This window comes from Balearica regulorum, chromosome 2 (genome assembly GCF_011004875.1).
Source record: "Balearica regulorum gibbericeps isolate bBalReg1 chromosome 2, bBalReg1.pri, whole genome shotgun sequence".
NCBI classification, from domain to species: Eukaryota; Metazoa; Chordata; class Aves; order Gruiformes; family Gruidae; genus Balearica; species Balearica regulorum.
In genome coordinates, this window is record NC_046185.1 from 114575625 (window position 1) to 114597574 (window position 21950).

The 21950-nt window shown below is 38.9% G+C and overlaps 1 protein-coding gene across 5 annotated transcripts in view; it reads left to right on the top strand.

Annotated features, from left to right (window-relative positions):
* The first annotated feature begins 96 nt into the window (after window positions 1-96).
* The window catches only part of BBS9 (Bardet-Biedl syndrome 9), a 309029-nt gene continuing 287175 nt past the window's right edge, over window positions 97-21950 (top strand). For 4 of the 5 annotated variants that reach the window (XM_075745399.1, XM_075745396.1, XM_075745398.1 and 1 more), the window contains exons 1-5: window positions 97-498; window positions 1584-1704; window positions 6857-7007; window positions 8055-8119; window positions 10587-10700. In XM_075745399.1, coding sequence (XP_075601514.1) covers window positions 1593-1704; window positions 6857-7007; window positions 8055-8119; window positions 10587-10700 — 442 coding nt within the window. In that variant the 5' untranslated portion in view covers window positions 97-498; window positions 1584-1592. The remainder of the gene's footprint in view (window positions 499-1583; window positions 1705-6856; window positions 7008-8054; window positions 8120-10586; window positions 10701-21950) is intronic. The other variant, XM_075745397.1, reaches the window with a different exon arrangement.

The following is a 21950-nucleotide window of genomic DNA, read 5'->3' on the forward strand; positions in this document are numbered from 1 at the left end:
AAAAAGGGGGAGGGGGGGGAAGGAGAAAGGGGACGGCTGGTGCAGCAGGGCGCCCTCGAAGGCGAGGGGTTTTTGTGACGGCTTTGAAAAGCAAAAGCCCCAGGCGGAAGGTTACGTTTTTCCACTGGAAACACAAAATAATGCCTCTCTTCACCCCCCCACCCCCCTCTGCACAGGAAGAAATGAAAGAACCCAACGGTCGGTCGCGCCGCTTCCCAAACTACATTTCCCAGTGTCAGCGCGCAGCGCGGCCCTCCCTTCTGGGCCGGCCCGGGCGGGGCGCGGCGGGGCGCGACTGGGACTTAACGCGCGGTGAGAAGGACGCCGGAGATGGCGGCGGCAATGGGGAGGGGGCTCTAGCTGCTCCTGGTCTGTGTCTCACCTTTTGCTTCGCCTCTAGGCCGCACCTGAGTGAGGAGGTCCCGCGGGGAAAGGGGGGCTGCCGCCCCGGACCAGCTCCGACCGCGCCGAGCCCGGGAGGTGGTGTCTCCCGCCTAGGTAAGCCCCCGCCGGTCTCTTCTCCCTCTCCGGGGTGCGTGTGTCCGAGCGCGGCTCCTGAGGTGCGGGGCTGAAGGTGCGGTACAGGGGCTCTGTGAGGGAGAGGGGGTGCGGGGAGGGCTGCGCTGTCGCCAGCCTGCGCTCAGCTGCAGCAGGTTGCCTAGCTAGCATAACAACGGTAACCGCCTAAGGTGAAAAAAATAAATGTTATTTGCCGGACACGGTTTCCTTTAAAGAGGAAAGGTGCGCGCTTGTAGGCTGCGCTTGCTCCGAAGGAAAACCAGGCGAGCCCATCATTTTTCCTTTTTTCCGGAAAGAACGGCCGGAGCTTGTGCTACCTGGCTGCCCCTCACCTCATCCGCGGGCTTGTGGGGTCCAGTGTCTTCAGGTTTGTCCCACTCATGGCAGAGCATAGGCGTGGAGCTGTGAGTTTTGAACTAGGATAGTGTTATTGTCAAGCTGCTTACAAAAAGATTAGTATCCTCTGTCATCCTCCCCTACCCCCCTCCCCACCTTCTTAAAATAACAGCAGGTGTGGAGCAGAAAAGCTGATTTGTGCTCTATCTGACCGACTTCTTTAGTAGTGTCACTAGAGCATCTTCAAGGCGATTACTTAGTGGAGGTTTTTATGTTGTCTGATTATGTCTTCATTTACTTTTCTAAACATAAGATCTCTTGTAGAAGACTTGCATCAGAATCTTTTTTCCTGATATTCCTTGGTAAGAGAGAGAACCTCAGTTCTGTGACTTTAAAAAGTTGTATTACTTTCTTAATGCTTGTTATGGAAGGCTTTTAACAGTTTTTTAAAAAAGCACTGTTATTTTTTGGTTTTTTTTTCATATAACTAGCAGTGTCTATCACAATTTATGAACTATTGACAAGAGGTTTCTGAAGGTTGTTTTCTGAACTACATAACCAGAAACTCAACACGTGTGAAATAAACATCTGTTCAGCTCACACTAGAGCAATGTGAAGATAAGAGATGGAATATACTCAATAAAAGTTGTTCCTAACAAAAAGTTGTTTGTATAAACAGTTATATATGTATTGGTATATACCTCAACAATGTGTTTTTTCCTTTTCAGTACAGAAGAATGTCTTTGTTTAAAGCTAGAGACTGGTGGTCCACCATACTTGGAGAAAAAGAAGAATTCGACCAAGGCTGTCTGTGTGTTGCTGATGTTGATAATAGTGGCAGTGGACAAGGTAAACTTAGAATTACGTGGTTGCTGACTTTTACGCTGCACAGCTGCAGGTTTGCTTTGACAAATGCATACTGAAAGCTTGTTAGTCAGGCTAGTTAGTTTAAAGTCTGCTGTCTTTATTGTCTCCTTGTAGGCTTAAGAAGACAAATTCAATGCCGTTAGTCTTTGTGTATTTGTAGGTTTTGAAACCTTTTAATTCTTGCTTGTGTTCAGTTGTAGTTTCTCTCATGTCTTATTCCTTCAATGGTAGATATCTTTAGAACGCTTTCAGTTTGTCACGGGAGCAAACACACATTGTAAGTTTTTGGGGAAAAAAAGGAAGGTGAGAGCTAATAAGCTAAGAAGTTAGAAAAACAAAAAACCCCTTCTGCTTAGAAAATAAGGGGCTATTGAAATAAGTGACTCTGAGTAAACCCTGCTCTTCTATGTAGTCATTAATAATGTGGAAATAAAGCAAGGAACTGAAGTGATGTGTCTGAGGACATATTTATAACAGTTCATGATCTTTGCTGTTGGGGAGAGTTCTTGTGTGTGTACGTCTTTCATATTAATAAATATTTGGGATCTTTCCTTGATATACTCATGTTCATCTTGGAGCTCTGTTGTTGCTTAGTAGAGGTACTTGAGTTTGATTTCACCATTGCCATAATCTTTTAAAATTATTTTTATTTTAGGTTGTTCCTTTTCAGGAGGATTTGAACAAGTTGAGCTGTTACTGGTTTGGTGTACAACCTTTTTCAGTAGAAATTCATAGATTATTTTAGGTTGGAAAAGACCTTTAAGATTGAGTCCAACCTTAAAATTAACACTGCAAAGTCCACTACTAAACCATGTCCTAAAGTGCCACATCTACATGTCTTTTAAATACCTCCAGGGATGGTGACTCAACCACTTCCCTGGGGAGCCTGTTGCAATGCTTGGTAACCCTCTCACAGTGAAGAAATTTTTCCTAATATCAGACCTAAACCTCCCTTGGTGCAACTTGAGGCCATTTCCTCTTGTCCTATCACTTCTTCCTTGGGAGAAGAGACCAACACCCACCTGGCTACAACCTCCTTTCTGGGAGTTGTAGAGAGGGATAAGGTCTCCCCTCAGCCTCCTTTTCTCCAGGCTAAACAACCCCAGTTCCCTCAGCTGCTCCTCATAAGACTTGTGCTCTAGACCCTTCACCAGCTTTGTTGTCCTTCCTTGGACACACTCCAGCACCTCAATGTCCTCCTTGTAGTGAGGGGCCCAAAACTGAACATGGTATTTGAGGTGCAGCCTCACCAGTGCTGCATACAGGGGGACAATTGCTTCCGTAGTCTTGCTGGCCATGCTATTGCTGATAGATGCCAGGATGCTGTTGGCCTTCTTGGCTACCTGGGCATGCTGCTGGCTCCTATTCAGCTGGTTAATGACCAACGCTCCTAGGTCCTTTTCCACTGAGCAGCTTTCCAGCAACTCTTCCCCAAGCCTATAGCATTGCATGGGGTTGTTGTGACCCAAGTGCAGGACCTGGCACTCAACCTTGCTGAATCTCATATAGTTGGCCCATTGATCCAGCCTGTCCAGAACCCTCTGTAGGGCCTTCCTACCCTCAAGCAGATCAACATGCCCACACAACTTGGTGTCACCTGCAAACTTACTGAGGGGGCACTCGATCCCTTTGTCCAGATCATTGGTAAAGATACTAAACAGAACCAGCCTCAACACTGAGCCCTGGGGAACACCACTTGTGACTGGCTGGCAACTGGAGTGAACTCCATTCACCACAACTCTTTGGGCCTGGCCATCCAGCCAGTTTTTTATCCAGCGGAGCGTACGCCTGTCCAAGCCCTGAGCAGCCAGTTTCTCCAGGAGAATGCTGTGGGAAATGGTGTCAAAGGCTTTACCGAAGTCCAGGTACACAACATCCACAGCCTTCCCCTCATCCACTAAGCGAGTCACCTTGTCATAGAAGGAGATCAGGTTGGTCAAGCAGGACCTGCCTTTCATAAACCCATGCTAACAGGGCCCGATCACCTGGTTGTCCTGTACTTGCTGCATGATGGCACCCAAGACCATCTGCTCCATAACCTTCCCTGGCACTGAGGTCAGACTGCCAGGCCTGTAGTTCCCCAGATCCTCTTTCCAGCCCTTCTTGTAGATGGGCATCACATTTGCTAACTTCCAGTCAACTGGGACCTCCCTGATTAGCCAGGACTGCTGGTAAATGATGGCAAGTGGCTTGGTGAACACTTCTGCCAGCTCCCTCGGGACCCTTAGCTGGATCCCATCCAGCCCCATAGACTTGTGTGTGTCTGAGTGGTGTAGCAGGTCGCTAACCATTTCCCCTTGGATTATGGGGGCTTCATTCTGCTCCCTGTCTTCCAGCTCAGGGGGCTGGGCACCCAGAGGGCAACAGCTCTTAGTGCTAAAGACTGAGGCAAAGGTGGCATTAAGTACCTCAGCCTTTTCCTCATCCTTTGTCACTATGTTTCCTCCCGCATCCAATGAAGGATGGAGATTCTCCTTAGTCCTCCTTTTGTTGCTAATGTGCTTATAGAAACAGGGTTTTTTATTGTCTTTCATGGCAGTAGCCAGATTAAGTTCTAGTTGGGCTTTGGCCCTTCTGATTTTCTCCCTGCATAACCTCACGACATCTTTGTAGCCCTCCTGAGTTGCCTGTCCTTTCTTCCCTAGGTCATAAGCTGTTTTTTTTTTCCTGAGTTCCAGCTAAAGCTTTCTGTTCAGCCAGCCTGTCTTTTGGCATGTAGGGATGGCCGGCTCCTGTGCCTTTAAGATTTTGTTCTTGACGAGTGTCCAGCCTTCCTGGATGCCTTTGCCCTTCAGGACTGCCTCCCAAGGGATTCTGTCAACCAGTCTCCTAAACAGGCCAAAGTCTGCCCTCCAGAAGTCCAAGGTGACAGTTCTGCTGACCCCTCCCCTTACCTCTCCAAGAATCAAAACCTCTACGTTTTCATGATCACTAAGCCCAAGATGGCCTCCAACTGCCACATCACCCACAAGTCCTTCCCTGTTTGCGAACAACAGGTCCAGTGAGGCACCATCCCTAGTTGGCTCACTCCCCAGCTGTGTCAGGAAGTTATCTTCCACACACTTCAGGAACCTCCTGGACTGTTTCCTCTCTGCTGTATTGTATTTCCAGAAGATATGTGGAAAGTCCCCCATGAGAACAAGGGCTAGCAATCATGAGACTTCTCCCAGCTGCTTATAGAATATTTTGTCTGCCTCTTCATCCTGGTTGGGTGGTCTATAACAGACTCCCACCATGATGTCTGCCTTGTTGGCCTTCCCCCGATTCTTACCCATAAACACTCAACCCTATTGTCACCACTGTCAAGCTCTAGACAATCAAGACACTCCTTAACATACAGGGCTACCCCACTGCCTCTCCTTCCTTGCCTGTCCCTCCTGGAGAGTTTATAGCCATCCATTGCAGCACTCCAGTTGCGTGAGTCTTCCCACCACGTTTCCATGATTGCAACTCTATCATAGTTTTCCAGCTGCACAATGGCTTCCAGCTCCTCCTGTTTGTTGCCCACGCTGCGTGCATGGCATGCAGATGCACTTCAGTTGGGCTGTCCATCCCGCCAGCTTTTTTGGGGGGGAGAAGTCCTAATTCCTATGTGACCATTCTCAGGTGCTTCTGTGGTTTCCAACACATCAATAACCCTTGAGTCTTTGCTGCTGAGTGGATCTCCATCCCCTGCCTCCACTGAGATGGCAGATTGAAGGACCTTGCTGGCGCACTGTCCCTCAAACATTGGTGTGCTGCCCCCAGGCTTACCTCTAGCAAGCCTGGCTTTATGCCTTTCTGCCTTCAAATCTAGTTTAAAGCTCTTTCAATGAACCCTGCTAACTCCTGTGTGAAGATCCTTTTCCCTCTTTGAGACAGGTATACCCCATCTGTTGCCAGCAGGCCTGGTGTTGTGTAGACTGACCCATGATCAAAACCCCAAATTCTGCTGGAGTTCTGAATAATCTTTTCCTAGTGGAAAAAAATTTAATTGATACAAAAACAGGACTTAAACAGTGTTGTGGGAGTAGTAGCCTGCTGTTTTACTTTCTCAACATTATATTTTCTCTTTGTTTTTAGACTAGGCTCTTTTTCTTCCAGAGTTCAGGACCAAAAGGGAATCAGTAGGTTGCAGTTGTCTAACCACAGGTCAAAACGTCCTCACTTAAACTTAAGTATTTTTAAGGAATTAATAACTAAAATGGATTTAGTTTTCTGCTGATGGAATACTTGCTACTGATCTGAGGAAAAGATGACAGTGGGGAAGGCAGTCATTACTCTTTGAATGAGGGACTTGAGAGTGCAAGTTTTTTTGTGGCTGAAGAAGAGAGGAAGCAACCAGCTGTTCTGAGCTTTTGACTCTGGGTCCTGTGGAACTATGCCAAGCCTTTAGAGCTTGGTGAACTTGGTTTAGGAGTATTTGTATGTTCTTGTGGACAAGTTTGATTGGCTTTGATTTTGATCTGCATTGATATGATGACCTATATCTAAAGGAAGTAAGTACTGGCAACCAACTCGGGTTGTTAGTTGTTATTGTGGGAAGCACCTCTTTGGGAGTGTTTCATTAATAATTTTTTGGTTATTCACTACCAACCAAATGACTGCTTGCTTAAAACACTGATTCCAAAATAACTTTGATGTAACTATTGTATTCCTCTTTGAGATAATAGTACTGTCTCAAGAGCAGATGAACTCAAGGCCTAGCTTTGTTGACCCGATGGAGTAATTATCTGGCTTTAGTTTGCATTTGGATAAACGTAATCAGTCCCAATTTTAAAATTTCACACTTCTGCTGGTGTGACACCTGTGTGCACAAATCCAAGATTTAGAAGCTGAAAGTTTGAAGTACTCTTCAAAACCAGAATGGGACTTTTTAAGAAGCGTGAACATCAATCTAAAATGATGGAATAGTAGCAATGGTCAGTGCCACTGCCGTGATAATTGCCATATTGAACCCTTTGCTGACACATTTTAATGGAGTTGCAGAAAAGCTAATTGGTAATCTTAACCTAGAAGATAGACCATATTCAATGTTAATTGAATCAGGTAAATATTCTATCACTTTAGGGTATTCTTTGAAGCACTTCTGCATCAAATGGAATTCCACATGTACTATCGTATTCTATATTCTCCTTTGGTTGTTTTTTTGTAGATAAAATTATTGTTGGCAGTTATATGGGGTATCTGCGAATCTTCAATCCACATCCTGTGAAACCTGGAGGTGGACTACAAGCTGAAGACTTGCTGTTGGAAGTGCAGTTACGAGAACCAATATTGCAGGTGGAAGTGGGAAAATTTGTTTCGTAAGTCAACAATAGGCTATGTTGCTCTTTATTTAAGGCTTAGATGTGATTTTCTTTCTTTGTTTTGGGAGGTGAGTTGTCAATTTATGGATGGACAACTATTAAGCATATATATGAATATTGTACTATGCATTTTATCTGCTTCTTGAATTGTCTTGATATGAGAGAATTTTTACTTAATGAATGTGTGGAGAATAATCTTTCAGATACTTGTACTATCTTTTAAAAGTATGTAGAACATGAAAACCATTATATTGAAAGTTTTTTAAGTGTTAAGAAAACTTGAGTAACTTTTTATGATCTAAGATGTAATATTGGCCAGTTGTTTTGGGTTTGATAAAGGATTGAAGATCTTTAATTCCAATTAATTTAGTGGAAATAAGTGGACAGGTGGAGGAGAGATACTATGACTCTAAGGAAAAGGCCTTATATTTAATTAGCTGTAAGAGAATCTACTTAGGAGAACTTTATTTTTAAAATGAGAGAAAAACCTAAATGGATATGAGGATCATCACTCCAAACAAGTATTATTCAGCAACTTTCTCTGCTGGAGATACTACTTAGGTTTGAGAGGAAGAAGAATGTGAATGCAGGGTTCTAAGTTTATGACATCTGCCTTATAGCTTAATTTAGGTTCCATGTAGCTGGTACAAAAGTGAATTAAAAAAAAGTAATGTACATGGTTGCTGAATAATAGTTACCTGGAACGATGATCCTCATATCCATTTGCTTTTTGGATGAATTAACAGCACCTTGTTTGAAATTAATTTCAAGCTAAACTGGGAAAATAGTTGACTTGCTCTTCATACTTAAATCTGAAAAGATGTTCTTAAACGATTCATTTTAATTTTGAAATTAACTTGTAATAGTGCAGCATGAATTCAGGAAGACTATTACTTCTGGGTTTTTGTGGTAGCATTTAACACCCAAACATTTGGATTTGGCCCACACCTGAATGTAATTTCAACATGTCACTGGAACATTATCCTGCATGCATTTTACTTGGAATTTATCTGGAAACAGTGCTTTTTTAAACCTTCTTTACAGTGGTACCGAAGGACTTCATCTGGCTGTGTTGCACTTCCGAAAACTCTGTGTATACGCTGTTTCAGGTTAGTTTACAGATAGCTTTCCAGTGATTTTAAGTGTATTCTAAAGTTTGGATTAGGTTAAATGCTAAACTTAGTATATACAGTGTTTGCTTATAATCCATGAAGAGCTGTAGTAGTCTTCTCCCACTCAGTCGGTAATTAGGTCTAGATATTTCCCAGTGGTTAACAGATTTGCTGATCTGCTCATCGCTTGAGATCCTGTGATGTGTGTGATGGTCTGTGGTTGGTAACGCTTGTGAACAACTCGTTCTCGTTACAATTGTAGGAGTGGGTGTTACTGTTCAGTATGCTAATGAACATGAATGAACCAACGAAATGGTTGTTTAATGACAACTTAGCTCTTTAAAAATGAAACAATCCCAATTATTTCTGAACTCAGAAATCCAGATAATTTCTTAGAAAGCCAGAACATCAGTAATGTAGCCCAAGAGAAGATAGGAGGTTAATACTGGTAAGAAGGTGAAACTACTGGGTTTTTTTCTTAAATCCTCTACTTCTGCCTTTGTCTGTAAATTCTAAATGCTGTGTTCTCCCTGTATGTAAAGAGGCAAGTCACAAAATACTTATTCTGTGCATTGAATACTCTCTAATACATGCTTAAAACAAAGTGCTGGTTTAAGAGATCTATTAATTGTACACTCATCTTCAAAAGTCACTAGACAACTCTACGTTGTTCATTTTCTCTGTGCAGGGACACATCTGCTCCTTTCACTATAAAAGCATCATTTTCTTGTAGGAGCAGCTTGCTTCCTATTCACAGTCTTGTAGGCAGATAGATTACAAATGCATGCTCTGTTTCTAGATTCTGTTTGCCTTCTGGTTATCTGGAGACACCTGTAAAACTGAGCTTATGTTGAGTACATCTACTTTGAGATGTACTGCAGTTTTCATACTTCCCCTTCTCTGTAATAGTGCTTATGTCTTAGGATTGTAGCCTACCAGTACAATTTTTATTAAAACAATTTATTTTAAAATTTGCATTAATGGCATAGAACAATAGGTCAGTCTAGAATTTTTTTCTAGTTACAATTTTCTGTTGGGTCTACATGACTTTTATTATTAGTTAAATGCTTAAGTTTTACAATTCTTTAATAGACGACTAATACTAATTTGTAAGCATTCATGATGTAAGGGTAATTTCTGTCATCTGAACAGAAACTTTCGAACTCCTTTGAGAAATAATGATAATTATTTAAGCTTCCATGGCAAATTGCACATTCATAAAGTGGCATTTTTACTTGCTTTATATATATTTCCATATCTGTTATTTATAATAAAATAACTATCCTGCTTCTCCTTAACAAATGAAAGCATCTTTCAGGGCTGGCTGAAGTATGTCCTGGATATTGTATTACAGTCAATATAAAAAGTCTAACTGAAGTATGGCCTGGATATTGTATTGCAGTCAGTATACACACTTCCTAACTTGTTTTTCCTCAGGTGTTGCTACTTAGCTAGTTACTTACCAGCCAGGGCTTTTTTCCTAATGTCTATTCCAATCCTTTCCCTAACGTGGGCCTGCTTTAGGAGCAATTGCTTAAAAACAATATTGGATTTTAGTTGGACAAATTGCCTAAAAGGTTAGCATAAGCTACAAATCTTTCATCGCACGTTGTTTAAGATGGTGTTGGAATAATCTTTGTACATTTAAAGCTGTGGTAGGATTTAGCTTAGATACCATTCACTCAAAACACCTTTTTCCCTGACTGTTCTCAGAGGGGTTTTTTTTGCTTGCTAGTATTAGTCCTTAAGTGTTACTCTACATGATGAAGAACTTTGTTTTCTTCGTGGGATGCAGGAAAGGCTTCTGATTATCAAAAGGAAAGCTTTCAATTTCTTTAGCAGAAATTCAGAAAGTCTTTCTAGTTCCCTGAAGGAGTCAGGAAATTAAAGTTCACGCAGACCTTTTCAGAGAATGTGATGTATATCATAAAATTGTTTTTGTTACCATATGTTTGTTTCTTATCTTTGCATTATTGATCACTACACTGAATTTCAGACAGAGTAAAGGCAAGTGATAAATGTGCCCTAAGCATAGCTTTGTCAAATTATAGCTAATGACTAGCTACAGTTTAATTTGACAGGAAGACTATTACAGCTCAGGCAGGCTGGTGGATATAGTATATTCACTGAATAACTAGAGAATCATAAGAATTCCCCTATAAGCAGTCTTTTTTCTTATCTTAGAGGTGTGTCTAACATGAAGAAAAAAACATTTGAGTAATAAAATCTCAGCCTCCTGCTAAGTCTTTATGCCATATTTGGTATAATGAGACCTTATTTCTGGTTCTGGCCTTTAGGAATTTTGTAGCTTGGTGATTTTTTTTAAAGAAAGCAGCAGTGTGATCCTTCATATCTCAGAGTCACTAGGAGTAAGTTATAGTTTTTAATTTTGTTTAAGCTGGTACTCCTTTACTTCTACATTGTATGGATCAAAGATATAAATATATAGCCTTTTTTTTTGTAGGAACTCTGGGAAACGTGGAACATGGGAATCAGTATCTGATTAAACTGATGTATGAGCACAATCTTCAGAGAACTGCTTGTAATATGACTTATGGTCCATTTGGTGGTGTAAAAGGTAAGCTCCTTGTTGCATATTCTTTTTTATTAGTTGTTTAACTGTGGACAGTTGAGGATTAACTTAAATTTTGAAAGGCCACACGATGCTGCTCTCTAGAGGAAACCTTTCTATAAATGACAGTACCTTTTATCTGCTGCATATAGAAAATAACTGAAGTTCAAATGAGGCAAAGAATACTAAATGCAGAATAGTTGTTTCCTCACATCTTGAACAGGATATGAATTTACAAGGATAATACTGATTTTAAAAAATGTTACAAAACCCCTGGCTCTTCCCTTGTAAAACACTTTAACATCTAAAATAATTATTTTCTTCTGTGCTTTAATTGTGTTTTGCTTTTCTGGAACTTGCTTATCCTGGACAAAGAAAAAAGTTAACATCTTCATTCTCTGAACCAAAAATATCAAGTGTCTTTAAATGTAATGCAGATTTTTAAAAAAATGTTTAAACTTTGATTGGAAAAACATAATAGTGGAAAATAATATTAATGGCGTGTTTGTAGTTTTGAATGGGTTTAATAGCAGTCTTTTTTGAACTTGAACAATTATGAATGTTTTTGTGTTCTAATCTGGAAGCATTTAGGTTTAGGCTACATGACAGCTTTTTCTCTTCAGAAGTGAGGTTTGCCCAACAATATTGGGGGGTGGTAGTCATCTACACAAGTAGTGTCCCTAAACTTTTGGCAGAGTAGTATCACTTTATCAAGTCTTCTGAGTCAATATGGCAAATATATGCAGACAATCCCTCAGTTCTGCGCCTGTAACAATATTCTAGTAATAATTCTACAGTGCTTTACCCTGAACTTAAGCTTGCCCCTGGGCAAGCTGACCAAAATTCATACTGATTGAAGAGATTTTCACCTACTAATTTTGCACAACCACCTTGGGGAAAAAACAGTCAACTCATATGGGTGAGAAGGTGTCTATGCTATGAGTGTCTTGAGGGGTGGGTGTATAGGGCATGGGCATATTCCTGTTAACAACAGAAAGACCATACCAAGTTTCCTAAATCTGAGAAGAGGTAATAGTGTGCTTCCTGACATGCTATAGTGGAATTACAGTGACAGATGTATTGAGGGGATCATCAGCTAAGAGTTCTGAGTGTCTGGAGTAGTTCAGGGATAAAACAACTATCCATGTACGACCATGCAGTTCTGCAGAATAAACTCACTGGATATTTGGCACGCGTGCTTGTTTACCGTGGAGACCTGAGTAGAGTTCTGACCACCAGCTCAATCTTGATGCCAGGCCTGTCTCTTACATACCTTGTCATGACCTGTGGGGGATACAAGTGATGTAATGAAGAAAGTGTCTTTGCAAGCTACGGAGACAAAAAGTAATTTTTACCTCAGAACCTACTCAGCCAGCCAGCCACTTTTCAACACCTAGGATGGTCAAAATGAGGGCCAATCCTAACAAAGCAGCAAGAACAGCAGAGAACTCTAAGTTCTGCAGACTTTTCTTGTTTTCTAGTAGCACTTCTGTCCCAGCATGTTGAACTGCTTTCCTTTTCCTTTCTTCTTCCTCATGTTCCAGTTTGCATTAGTGTGTTTATTGCTCTGGAAAAAGAATGACCTCAAGTCTTGTTTTGAGGTGGCAAAAATGTTAATAAACAAGGCAGGCAGAGATTTGTGTTATGTAATAAATAATACATGATGTTCTTGTTTGTAGATTTCCTGGACTGAATGTCCTTTTTATGTGGCTTTCCTGGACTGTCTGATTAGATTTCTTGTCAAGGATGTGCTTTTAATCTTGCCCCCTAGCCTTTTGCAGTGAATCTTTTTCAGTTTTTTTAAGTGTCATCTTTAATACCCTGTTGTCTCCTTGAGACTTATGAATGACAGTGTTGTGCTTTTATTTCCATCTTGCAAGACTAGCCAGAGTGAACCAGAAAGGAGGTCTACCAAGCACTGTTAATTTTAGTAAACAGATGCCTGTCCTGGTCTGGCCTGCCATACTATCTGTGTGTATCTTTGGCTCATGTTCTGGGCTGCAATTGAGAGCCAAACAGTCTGTAAATAAATACGTCTTTTACTATCTGCCTTCCACAGGCTGCTCTGGAATTCTTGGCCAGGCATCTGCTAACAATCTCTCTTGCCTTCAGCAGAGGTTAATTCATGATGATGGTAGTGCTGTAAGCCTGCAGCAGTGAGCTTGCTTTGCTAACAGTCTGACCTCTACACCATGCTCTAGAAGTGGACTAACAAAACATAGTGAGGGTTTTTCTATTTATTGCATTCTGTTACTGCTGTGACTAATATGTGTCCTATTGCTATACTCAAGCATGCTTGAAACAATGTGAAGGTGAAAGAGGCACTTCAGAGGTCGTGTTTACATAGCTACTGAAGCAGACACAGGAGAATGGCAGTTGAACAGAAGGAGGAAAGCATGTGTACAGGGAAAGCTTGCTGCGGGAGTGTCAGGGAGGAGAGTGAATGTAAGTCCCCCAGGAACATAGTCTTTCATCTGAGGAAGCCAAGAATGCTGCAGGAGTTGACACAGACCACTTGATCTATGAGTTGCTCAGATTTCTCTTGCTGAAGATTATAGTTGTTTTCTTTTCATATTAATTCTATACCTTCAGTGGTAAAGAAACTCATTCTACCCAGCCATGCTAGTTAACAATGGCAAAAGAAAAATAGGATTGAGTTTATGTACACTAGTTTGTACTGGTGTCCTCTAACACATTCTTGAGGGTTTTCTGTCCTTCCTTGGGACAAACAGTTATTTGGGTTCTAATTAATGCTCTCTCTATTTTTTGTTGGACTGCTTTCAAACAGTTGCCTGTTGATTTAATGGATACTGCCATAAATGATCACTTCACTACTGCTTGGTCTTACCTCAGATAAAATACTTGCCTCTTGGCATTCAGGTTTCTCCTGTAATCATTCATAATATGATTTCTACCTACATGCAGATGCAGTCTGTGCTGTCTAGTTGGCCACTACAGCAGTGGCCTTAACTGAGATGCCAGTTGGGGATGGGGTATGTAGGGTTGCAAGAGATGCGTAAAACAGGCTGGAACAGAAGTCTGAGGCTGGGTGACTGCTACTAAAATTGGGGAACAGTTCCATAAGTAGGCATCAAGGTATGCATAAAGGTGTGAAGGGGAACTCTGTTTCAATCCAGCAGTTCTTTAACTGAGTTGCATTTCCCTTTAGATCCTTAGAGGGGCTGAAGGGGCAGAGATTTGTTCAGACCAAACTTTCAGTTTTCATAATATTAAAGTTTGGTTTAGACTGTATTGGAGTAGAATCCATTTCTCGAATTTACAAAGCAGCTTAGTGTCTTTAGGATGCCTGTATTTATTAAAGAGAAACCGCCTGAAATTTTTCTCTTGAGTATTGTTTGACCTAGAGCCCTCTCAGAGCTTTTCAGAAATTCAGCAGAATAGCTGTTAGAAGCAAATGCTCTACTACTGTTTTATGTTTTGGTTTGGTTATGAAGATCCACTAAGCTTCCTTCAGCTGTTTGTACTTAAATGTGTGCTTACATAAACCTGTGTGCCTACTCTCTGAAGCTTCATTAGGGAGGAGGTTTTCTCACAGCTTCTATTACTGTAGTAGCTGGGGAAGAATGTCTCTGCAGTTGTTTGACATGTTCAACATATAGAAACAAACACCACTAGATGTGTATCACATTTTCTGTCAGCATCCTCCAATGTAAGTTTTTGCTCTCCTGTCCCTGCTAGTTTGTGGCAATCTTAGTCCCTTTGTTATAATTTGGTCTGTCAAACTGCAAATCTGTTTAGCTGAAATGTGATGGAGATGTAAAACATACCAACTATAACTGTCACTTCTCAACTGATGATTTTTGGTGTCTTGTGTTAAGAAAAAAGGTATTAGAGATTTCTCTGAGGAGGGAATTGTGAGGTAAACAAACCTATTTTGTAGCCTCGTTGCTAACAGCTTAATTCTTGCTAGTGTCTTCAGATGAATGATTGATGCCATGAGCAACTTTCACAGGTGGAAGATGTTCTCATAACAGGAACAGATGAAGATAATCAACAAACCCATTTATTTAGTCTTGTCATAGAAGGTTGAAATCTAAATTAAAGAAACAATTAAAGCTATGGAATAAAAAAGCCAAAGACTGAGAAGTTGTCCAGTGACTTGCATTGATAAGCAGTGTATTTGTTTTTAAAATAGCAGGGTGTGAGTTGTGGTTGTCACCACTAGATGGTCCTCTCATTACAGTTATGGTTTAGTGGGCTGCATCTCTAAAGCTGCATTTATACTTGAACTGATTCTACAGGTGTATTTACTGCAAGACTTAATGAAGTATAGAAAACACAAAGGCACTTTCTGAAAACTGGTATAGTTAAAAGTGTTTTATTGATTAAAATAAAATGTATTCTGTTGGTTTTAGTAAAAAAGGTGAAATGATCTTGGCTCTTAACGTTCAGCAAAACTGAGAGTGAGCCAGTGATGTGGGAAATAACAAGGAAATCCCTTATATGTTTAGCTAGAATCCTACACAAAGCTAATGGAAACATTTAAAAAAAGTAAATGGAAAAAACCTACAAAGATGAAAACATAAGTTGGGCATGGTTTAGGCAGAGTTAGTTATGACTTACAACTTAAAAAATCTGTAGCAGAGGGAAGGATTCTAATACAGAACTTTGCATTTCTTTGCTGCTTTAACTACATTAGTTCCTTGCTGTCTCTGAACACTGGTGCTAAAATGAAAACGTGAAGCTATCAAGAAGTGACATAGGAAGATCAACTAATCATTTTATATTTGAAAGAGTGTGTATTGTTAGCCCAGGCTTTCAAAAATTGAACTTAATTTTTAAGTCATTGCCTTTGTTATGTAGAATGCATATATCTGCTTTTCATATTTCTGAACTCTTCCTCATGATCTTAGAGCTGTAAGTTGAGTTTGTCCTGCAATGCTCTGTTCTAGCATATGGGTCTTTTTTAGAAAGGATGATTCATGATAAAACCATGAGTTAGTAGTGCTGAACACTGTTTTTCAACCAAGTGAACTCTTAACCTAGCCACAAAATGTCATAGCCCTTAAGTAATGAACAGATTGTACAGTCTTTGTGTTTTACTTCAAATATAAAACTTAAAGAACTTGAGGTGACTCTACTGTAAGCTTTTTTGATTTATTTTTTTAAAGAAAACGCAAAATAGCATACACTTTTGCGATTTGTATTGCACCCTTACCTATGGTGAGGACTCTACAAAAATTTTACTTTATATAGCCTATTTCATCACATAGTTTTTATAAGGTCAGATTATACTATTATGGCATCATGCAATTATGCCACCAGAGATTGCTGTATTAACAATTCAACTTTCATTATATGAAGTGATGTTTGCTGATAGCTTACAATATCTTGGAAGGTATATTCTCTTTTCCTATCTGTAGTATGTCATTCTGGGTCTTTGTAAGATACTTCAATCAAGTGCTAGGTTATTGGGTAAGATTATATTAAAGAACCCAATCAGTTCGTAATAGCAAGAATATAGTTTGCGTAACTCTGCATATAGTTTGCATATTTTTGTTTGGGAGAGAAGTGAGAAAGTCATTGAGCATCTTAGGCTGGTTTAGAGTCTTTGGTCACCCAAGAGCAGAGCTCTCTCCTTATTACTCTATCAAAGATCTGAGTTGAGTTTCTCTAATGCGAGCAACTTATGCTTCTGTGGTTGCTATGTGGTGCAGAGGCAGATGTGCTGGTTTTACAACAGTGTGTGTACTAGACGCAGCATGAGATGTACTGGTTTAGAACTCGAGTTTGTATACTGGATAGCATCTCTCAAATGTCTTCTGGGAAGTATCAAGATTTTTGAGGACAAGTAAGTGAAATAGTTTAAAATGTCGTACTGGGCTGGCAAACCCTAAATGATGGAACTTCATTTGACTGATTCGAAGTCACTGGTGATAGAAAGCTTCTGATAAATGAGTTGCATATTTTGAGATTGTTAAAAGAATGGAGTGAAGCAAGTTAATTGAATATAGTGTCTTAGTTAAGAATTCCTTTTCTTTCTTACTCTTCTTTATGCAGCAGTGTATCTCCAGTTCAGTTCTTAAGGCATAAATTTGCTATTAATCTAGAAATAGTCATGTCTTAAGCAATATTCTGTGTATTGTTTAATTTTAATTACAGTTAAGGCAATGTTTATTAAAAACCAGATTTTTTTCTGTTAAGTATGTAGTGATTAGATTTTGAGCCAGTATTGTTAAATTTTGTGATTGACATAATTTGATCATAGTTTTGTTCCATTCTTAATTTTTTTGTTTACAATTCCACCAGAATCATGTAGTTTGTGTTCTCTTTGGTAGAATTTGTATCTCTTAGGTCTAGTTCTTTTAATTAAAATAATGCTGAATTGGATCTGTTCTAGCTTTGCAGAAATTTTAGATGTTCAATTTACCAGTGTTGGCTTCAATTATATGAAACAATAGCAGTGAACCATTCTCATGTGGTAATATTAAAACTTCTTATAGATGAGTAATCACCCAGAAATAGTCGAGATAATTGTCAACTGCTTACTTAAGAATTGCATGAATTTGCATATTGTTACAGTAGAAGATTTGTAGGCAATTCGCATTAGGCAAAACTAGTTTTTAAGCCAGGGCAAATAAATTCATATTACTTTATAATTATTTTTATAGCCTTTTTCTAATGTGATGTTTAGATAACTAGTGCTGCAGGTATGTTAATTTTGTAGCTGCCACATGTAGGAGTAGACTCTGTCCTGTGCCTTGACTTTGTCTTCACGTTGCGGATGTTAGACATGGTGTGTTGTCTTGTCCTTAGAGAAATCTGATAAATAGACACTAACTTGGAAAATCACTCTTATTCCTACATTACCAGTTTTTGTTGAATGGATTACAACTCTGCTAGCTTATAGCCATTAGCCTGTACTTCTACATCTTGAGAAAGAGTCAATACACTACTTGTGCCTGACTGTTCTTATAAAGAGAGATTTACTGATGTGGAGCCTGCTTATAAGAAGTGACGGTATTATGTTCTTATGTAGTAAAAGAAAAGTGCCCTTACTACTGCTTTGAAAAAGTGTGCAGATTGGACCACAATTTCATTCTTTGCCTTGTTTGCCTTGAGTCAGATGTGACTTTATGTTTGAGGAAAGTGTATGCAATAAATTTCTGCTGAAATGATATAAAGAATGGAGAAATGCGTTAAAGTAAAAACAAACCCACTACTACTTGAAGCTTAGGTAGCTTTACAGATTATCACATGAATTTCCAGTGGTTGGTTGTGTGTTAGACTGAATGGTGGGCAGGATAGTAGCTCAAATATGAACAAACAACAGTGTATAAGGAGTGAATACTAAAATTCAATGCTTTGAGGACTGGTGTATGAAGTGCAGGTTTCCCGACCTACTGTCTGAAGTGCTTAGGAAGTGTGTGAATGATCACATAGGAGGATGACCTTTCCCAGGCAAGGGTTGAGTTCTGTGATTGTTCTCCAGGGTGTAAGTGGTACGTTAAGGTGTGTGTATGAACATTCTCAACATTTCCATTTTTCTTTTTCAATTTATGTTATTAAGATTTTGCCTTCTACTTAAGAACTAAAGAAACAGCATATTGATAGCTTACCAGTGGCACACACAAACTATTGGGTTATGCTTGAATAGAATACTGATTTTATTTAGTGACAGAGAGAAAGCATAATTTAATAACTTTCCTTTCTTAGTGGCAGAGTTATTTTTCAGTGGTGTTCACTTATAGATAATGGCTTTTTATTTTCACTGCAAAAGCAGTATCACCATTTGTGCAGTTCCACAAAATATACTTGCATTGTCTAATAATTGAATAATCAGTGAATTCATCCTGATTTTATATAACCTCTTCAAATGAGTTGATGAATGATTTAGAATTGGATCCTCCTAATAGTGCACAGATTTTGGAATTTATTTTTTAATCTGAAACCTTACTGCCTTAAGTTGGCTTCCAGAACAGTTCAGATTTATTTGAAGTTGTTCAATGGATACTGTACCAATAAAAGGAAATAATAAAACAATAGCAAAGGGAAGGAAAAAAGAAAATACAACTTTGACATGAAAAAGTTACAAGCAAAAAAGTGTGAAAATACCTTGAACCTATCTTTTTTCTCAGCAAATGGCCTTGAATTCATTTTACTTTATTATAGCACTGGCCTAGAGGCAAACTATGTTGGAGTGTTACAACAAAGAGGGTGCTATATGGAGGAATTTTTTTAATAATGAAATACAACATATGTGTAAACCATGCAACCTTGTAACAGGAAACTTTATAAGAAGGGTAGACTGTGCTTAACTTTGCCACAATTCTGTAAGAATGAATTTTATTAGGTGTTAGTCAGAAAAAAATTATCAGCTGAGTTTTATGCGGTAAGGTTAAATGATTCTTATGACTATGTTTAAATACAGCAGCAGTATAAATTTGGACTTTGATTTATGGCTAGTTCTGTTACGGAGCAGAATGTTTAACTGTTACCTTCCTGTTAAATTGCTTCTGGATAAGGACAGATTATTTGAAAGGCTTGGTCTTTGTGAGTTTTTTCATGGAATAGATCTGCTGATGACTACTTCTAAATGGTTTCTAATGTAACTTTGGAAACCTCTAAGTGTTTTTTTTAAATCATGGAGTTAGAACCTCTTCTTTAAATTGAACATGTGAATGGAAAAATAATCAAGGAAAACATTATCTGAATCTCTTACCATCCATTTCCTTTCACCTTCCTCAACTTCTCTTAACAGTAATGAGTAAGATCATAGCCGAACTGAAGTAAAAACTCCTATTGCCTTCAGTATGCCAGAACTTTACTTCGATTATAAATTGCTAGATATATCACTTAATCTGCATTTCGTTTAAACAAAGCACTATAATTAAAATGAAGTAAAACAATACTTAAGTTTGGGAGCAGTTGTATGTAACTGAAAGACTTGTTTTTCGAAGCTTTGATAGATTTTTATATGATACTTTTTCTAATTTCTTTTGTTGAAAGACACCCAAATATGTGCAGTCATTGTGAATTGGTAGTATAAAATGTTTTGCATCTTGCATGTGGGGTTATGGCTTCTGCAGTCCTTCTGCCAAGAATCAGCGACTGCCAAGCAGAACAATTATTACCTCATATGTTTTTAATAGTGCATGTATATTAATAATGACCCAATCTTGCATTTGTCATTTTGGTGACATATTGTTGACTCATATTTAATTCATCATCCTACTCTAATCCCCAGATTCTTCTTCTTAGTGCTATTGCCTGCCATTCTCTGGTTTCCTGTGAGACAATTGTCTGAGATCATATCAGATGTTTTATTTAAGTTTAGAGATGCTGTCTCTAAAGTTTAGAAATGCAGTATATATTATTACCCTGTTTAATAAATAGTTTGGCATGATGAATCTTCTGTAACTTCAAACCTATGTACTGCTTCGTTATTTACATATGTACTTTCTTATTAAATGTTCCAGCATTTCATGTGGATGCATTTATCTGTCAGATTTGTTTGCTGCCCCATATTTTTTTCATCCAAAAGATTGCAGTTTTAGTTTCTAACTATTTAGTCCCTTTCATCTTCTTAAAGGGTCTTTCAGATGTGTGTGTATGTAGCTTTTGTTTATTTTTCTAGTGGTCATCTGTGACTATTCCATTACCAAAAAATCTATAACCTATACAAGGAAGGTCACCAAACCCTTTTTAGTTGCTTTTCCTGGAGGGGTGAAATATATCTTGTACAGGTTATGATGCTTTCTGCTTTGGGTTATTAGGTTTGGTGCAAATCATTCCTATTAGAAATCACTCTACTATCATTCAAGAAAGATTTTCTTGGAGATTTTAGGTAGTGGTGAGTAGGTCTGAGTGTATCCTCCAAGCACAGAAAAGAATGCACAGCAAAGACAATGAATACAGTCTGCCTGTGTCAAAAGTAAGAAGGAACAGACTAGCAAGAGGAGATAAAAATCAGTCAAAATGTAATAAGGTCATTTTATTTCAGATTCATAAGGAGAATTCTAATTTTGTGGTATCTAGTTGGTGCTGATCATGATCACAACTTGTTCTAGTCCTTGTTGATAGGTTTATCATTGGGAAATTTGGACAGCTGTGCATATGCAGATGAAGATTTTAAAAAGTGTCACCGAATAACTAGAAATTCAAGAAGCTGGAAAAAGTGAAAATTTTTTGTAGACTTCATTTTATATACTTGTTTTGTGTAGGACTGCCATATTTTCCCAGCGTGGTAATGCAAGCTTTGGTCAATGAGACTTGAGCTTACATTAATGACAGTTCTTGCAAAGTAGCAGAGCCTCTGCCTACTGAAAGTTTAAGGGCTGGTGCTGTACAATGCTGTCACTTGAAGTGGCAAAGTATTAAAGTTTTAGGAGAAATGGGAGAATTCTGAGGGGTTTAAAAAAATCAGTCCAGCACAAAAAAAGTTTAGCAGACCAAACGTAAAATTTTGAGTTACTGGATTCAAAATTCTTACACAAAATTAATCTGTAACTTTACCATGCATTGGTGGAGTTGCCTGCTCTGTTGTCCTTTGTATAAGGTCAGAGAGTGTTCATAACTTAAAGAAATATGCAAAAATTTAGCAAGGGTGCAGCATTTTCTTTAACATGTCTGAGTCTGATTATGAGCATGGTTTAATAAAGATAAACATGAGTACCCCCCCCCAAATGGATTTGATGATTACAGTGCGTAAAAAGGACAAGGAAGGTTTACAGCAAAAATAAAATGTATGCAGCTGCTCTTTTGTATGATGTTTGATTGGGATGAAAATGTGTGTCATCTTGCTTACCTGCAAAAGCATGAAAATATATTTTGCAAGGTTAGTGGTGAACTAATAAGATCATTTGAGTATTTGCAGTGTGCTTCCAAGAGTCTTAAAATACAAGACAATAAATTGTTCCTGGTTGCTAAATCTATGGTGTCTTTTCTGAGATTGCCAAAAAAGGAAACCAATAGGGATGGTGATTTTTTTGATAGATATGTAATTCACTGACTCATTTGACCACAAAGTAAGAGTTAGTCCTTTCTGTATATTGGTTACTAGCCTAGGATATATGTAGACAAATTATCTGAATGTGAAAAGTGGCTGTATTTTATTGGTGGTTTTGAGGATATTTAGTCAAGTGTTTATTTCTAATTTTAATGGGATATTTAAAACTTCTCAAAGATGTATAGGTGTTCCTAATCTAATTCCTATCTAATATTCTGCAATGTAAACTCGTAGTTTTGCATTGTAAGCTTCAGACTCAGACTTTGTTATAAACTATTTTTAATGAG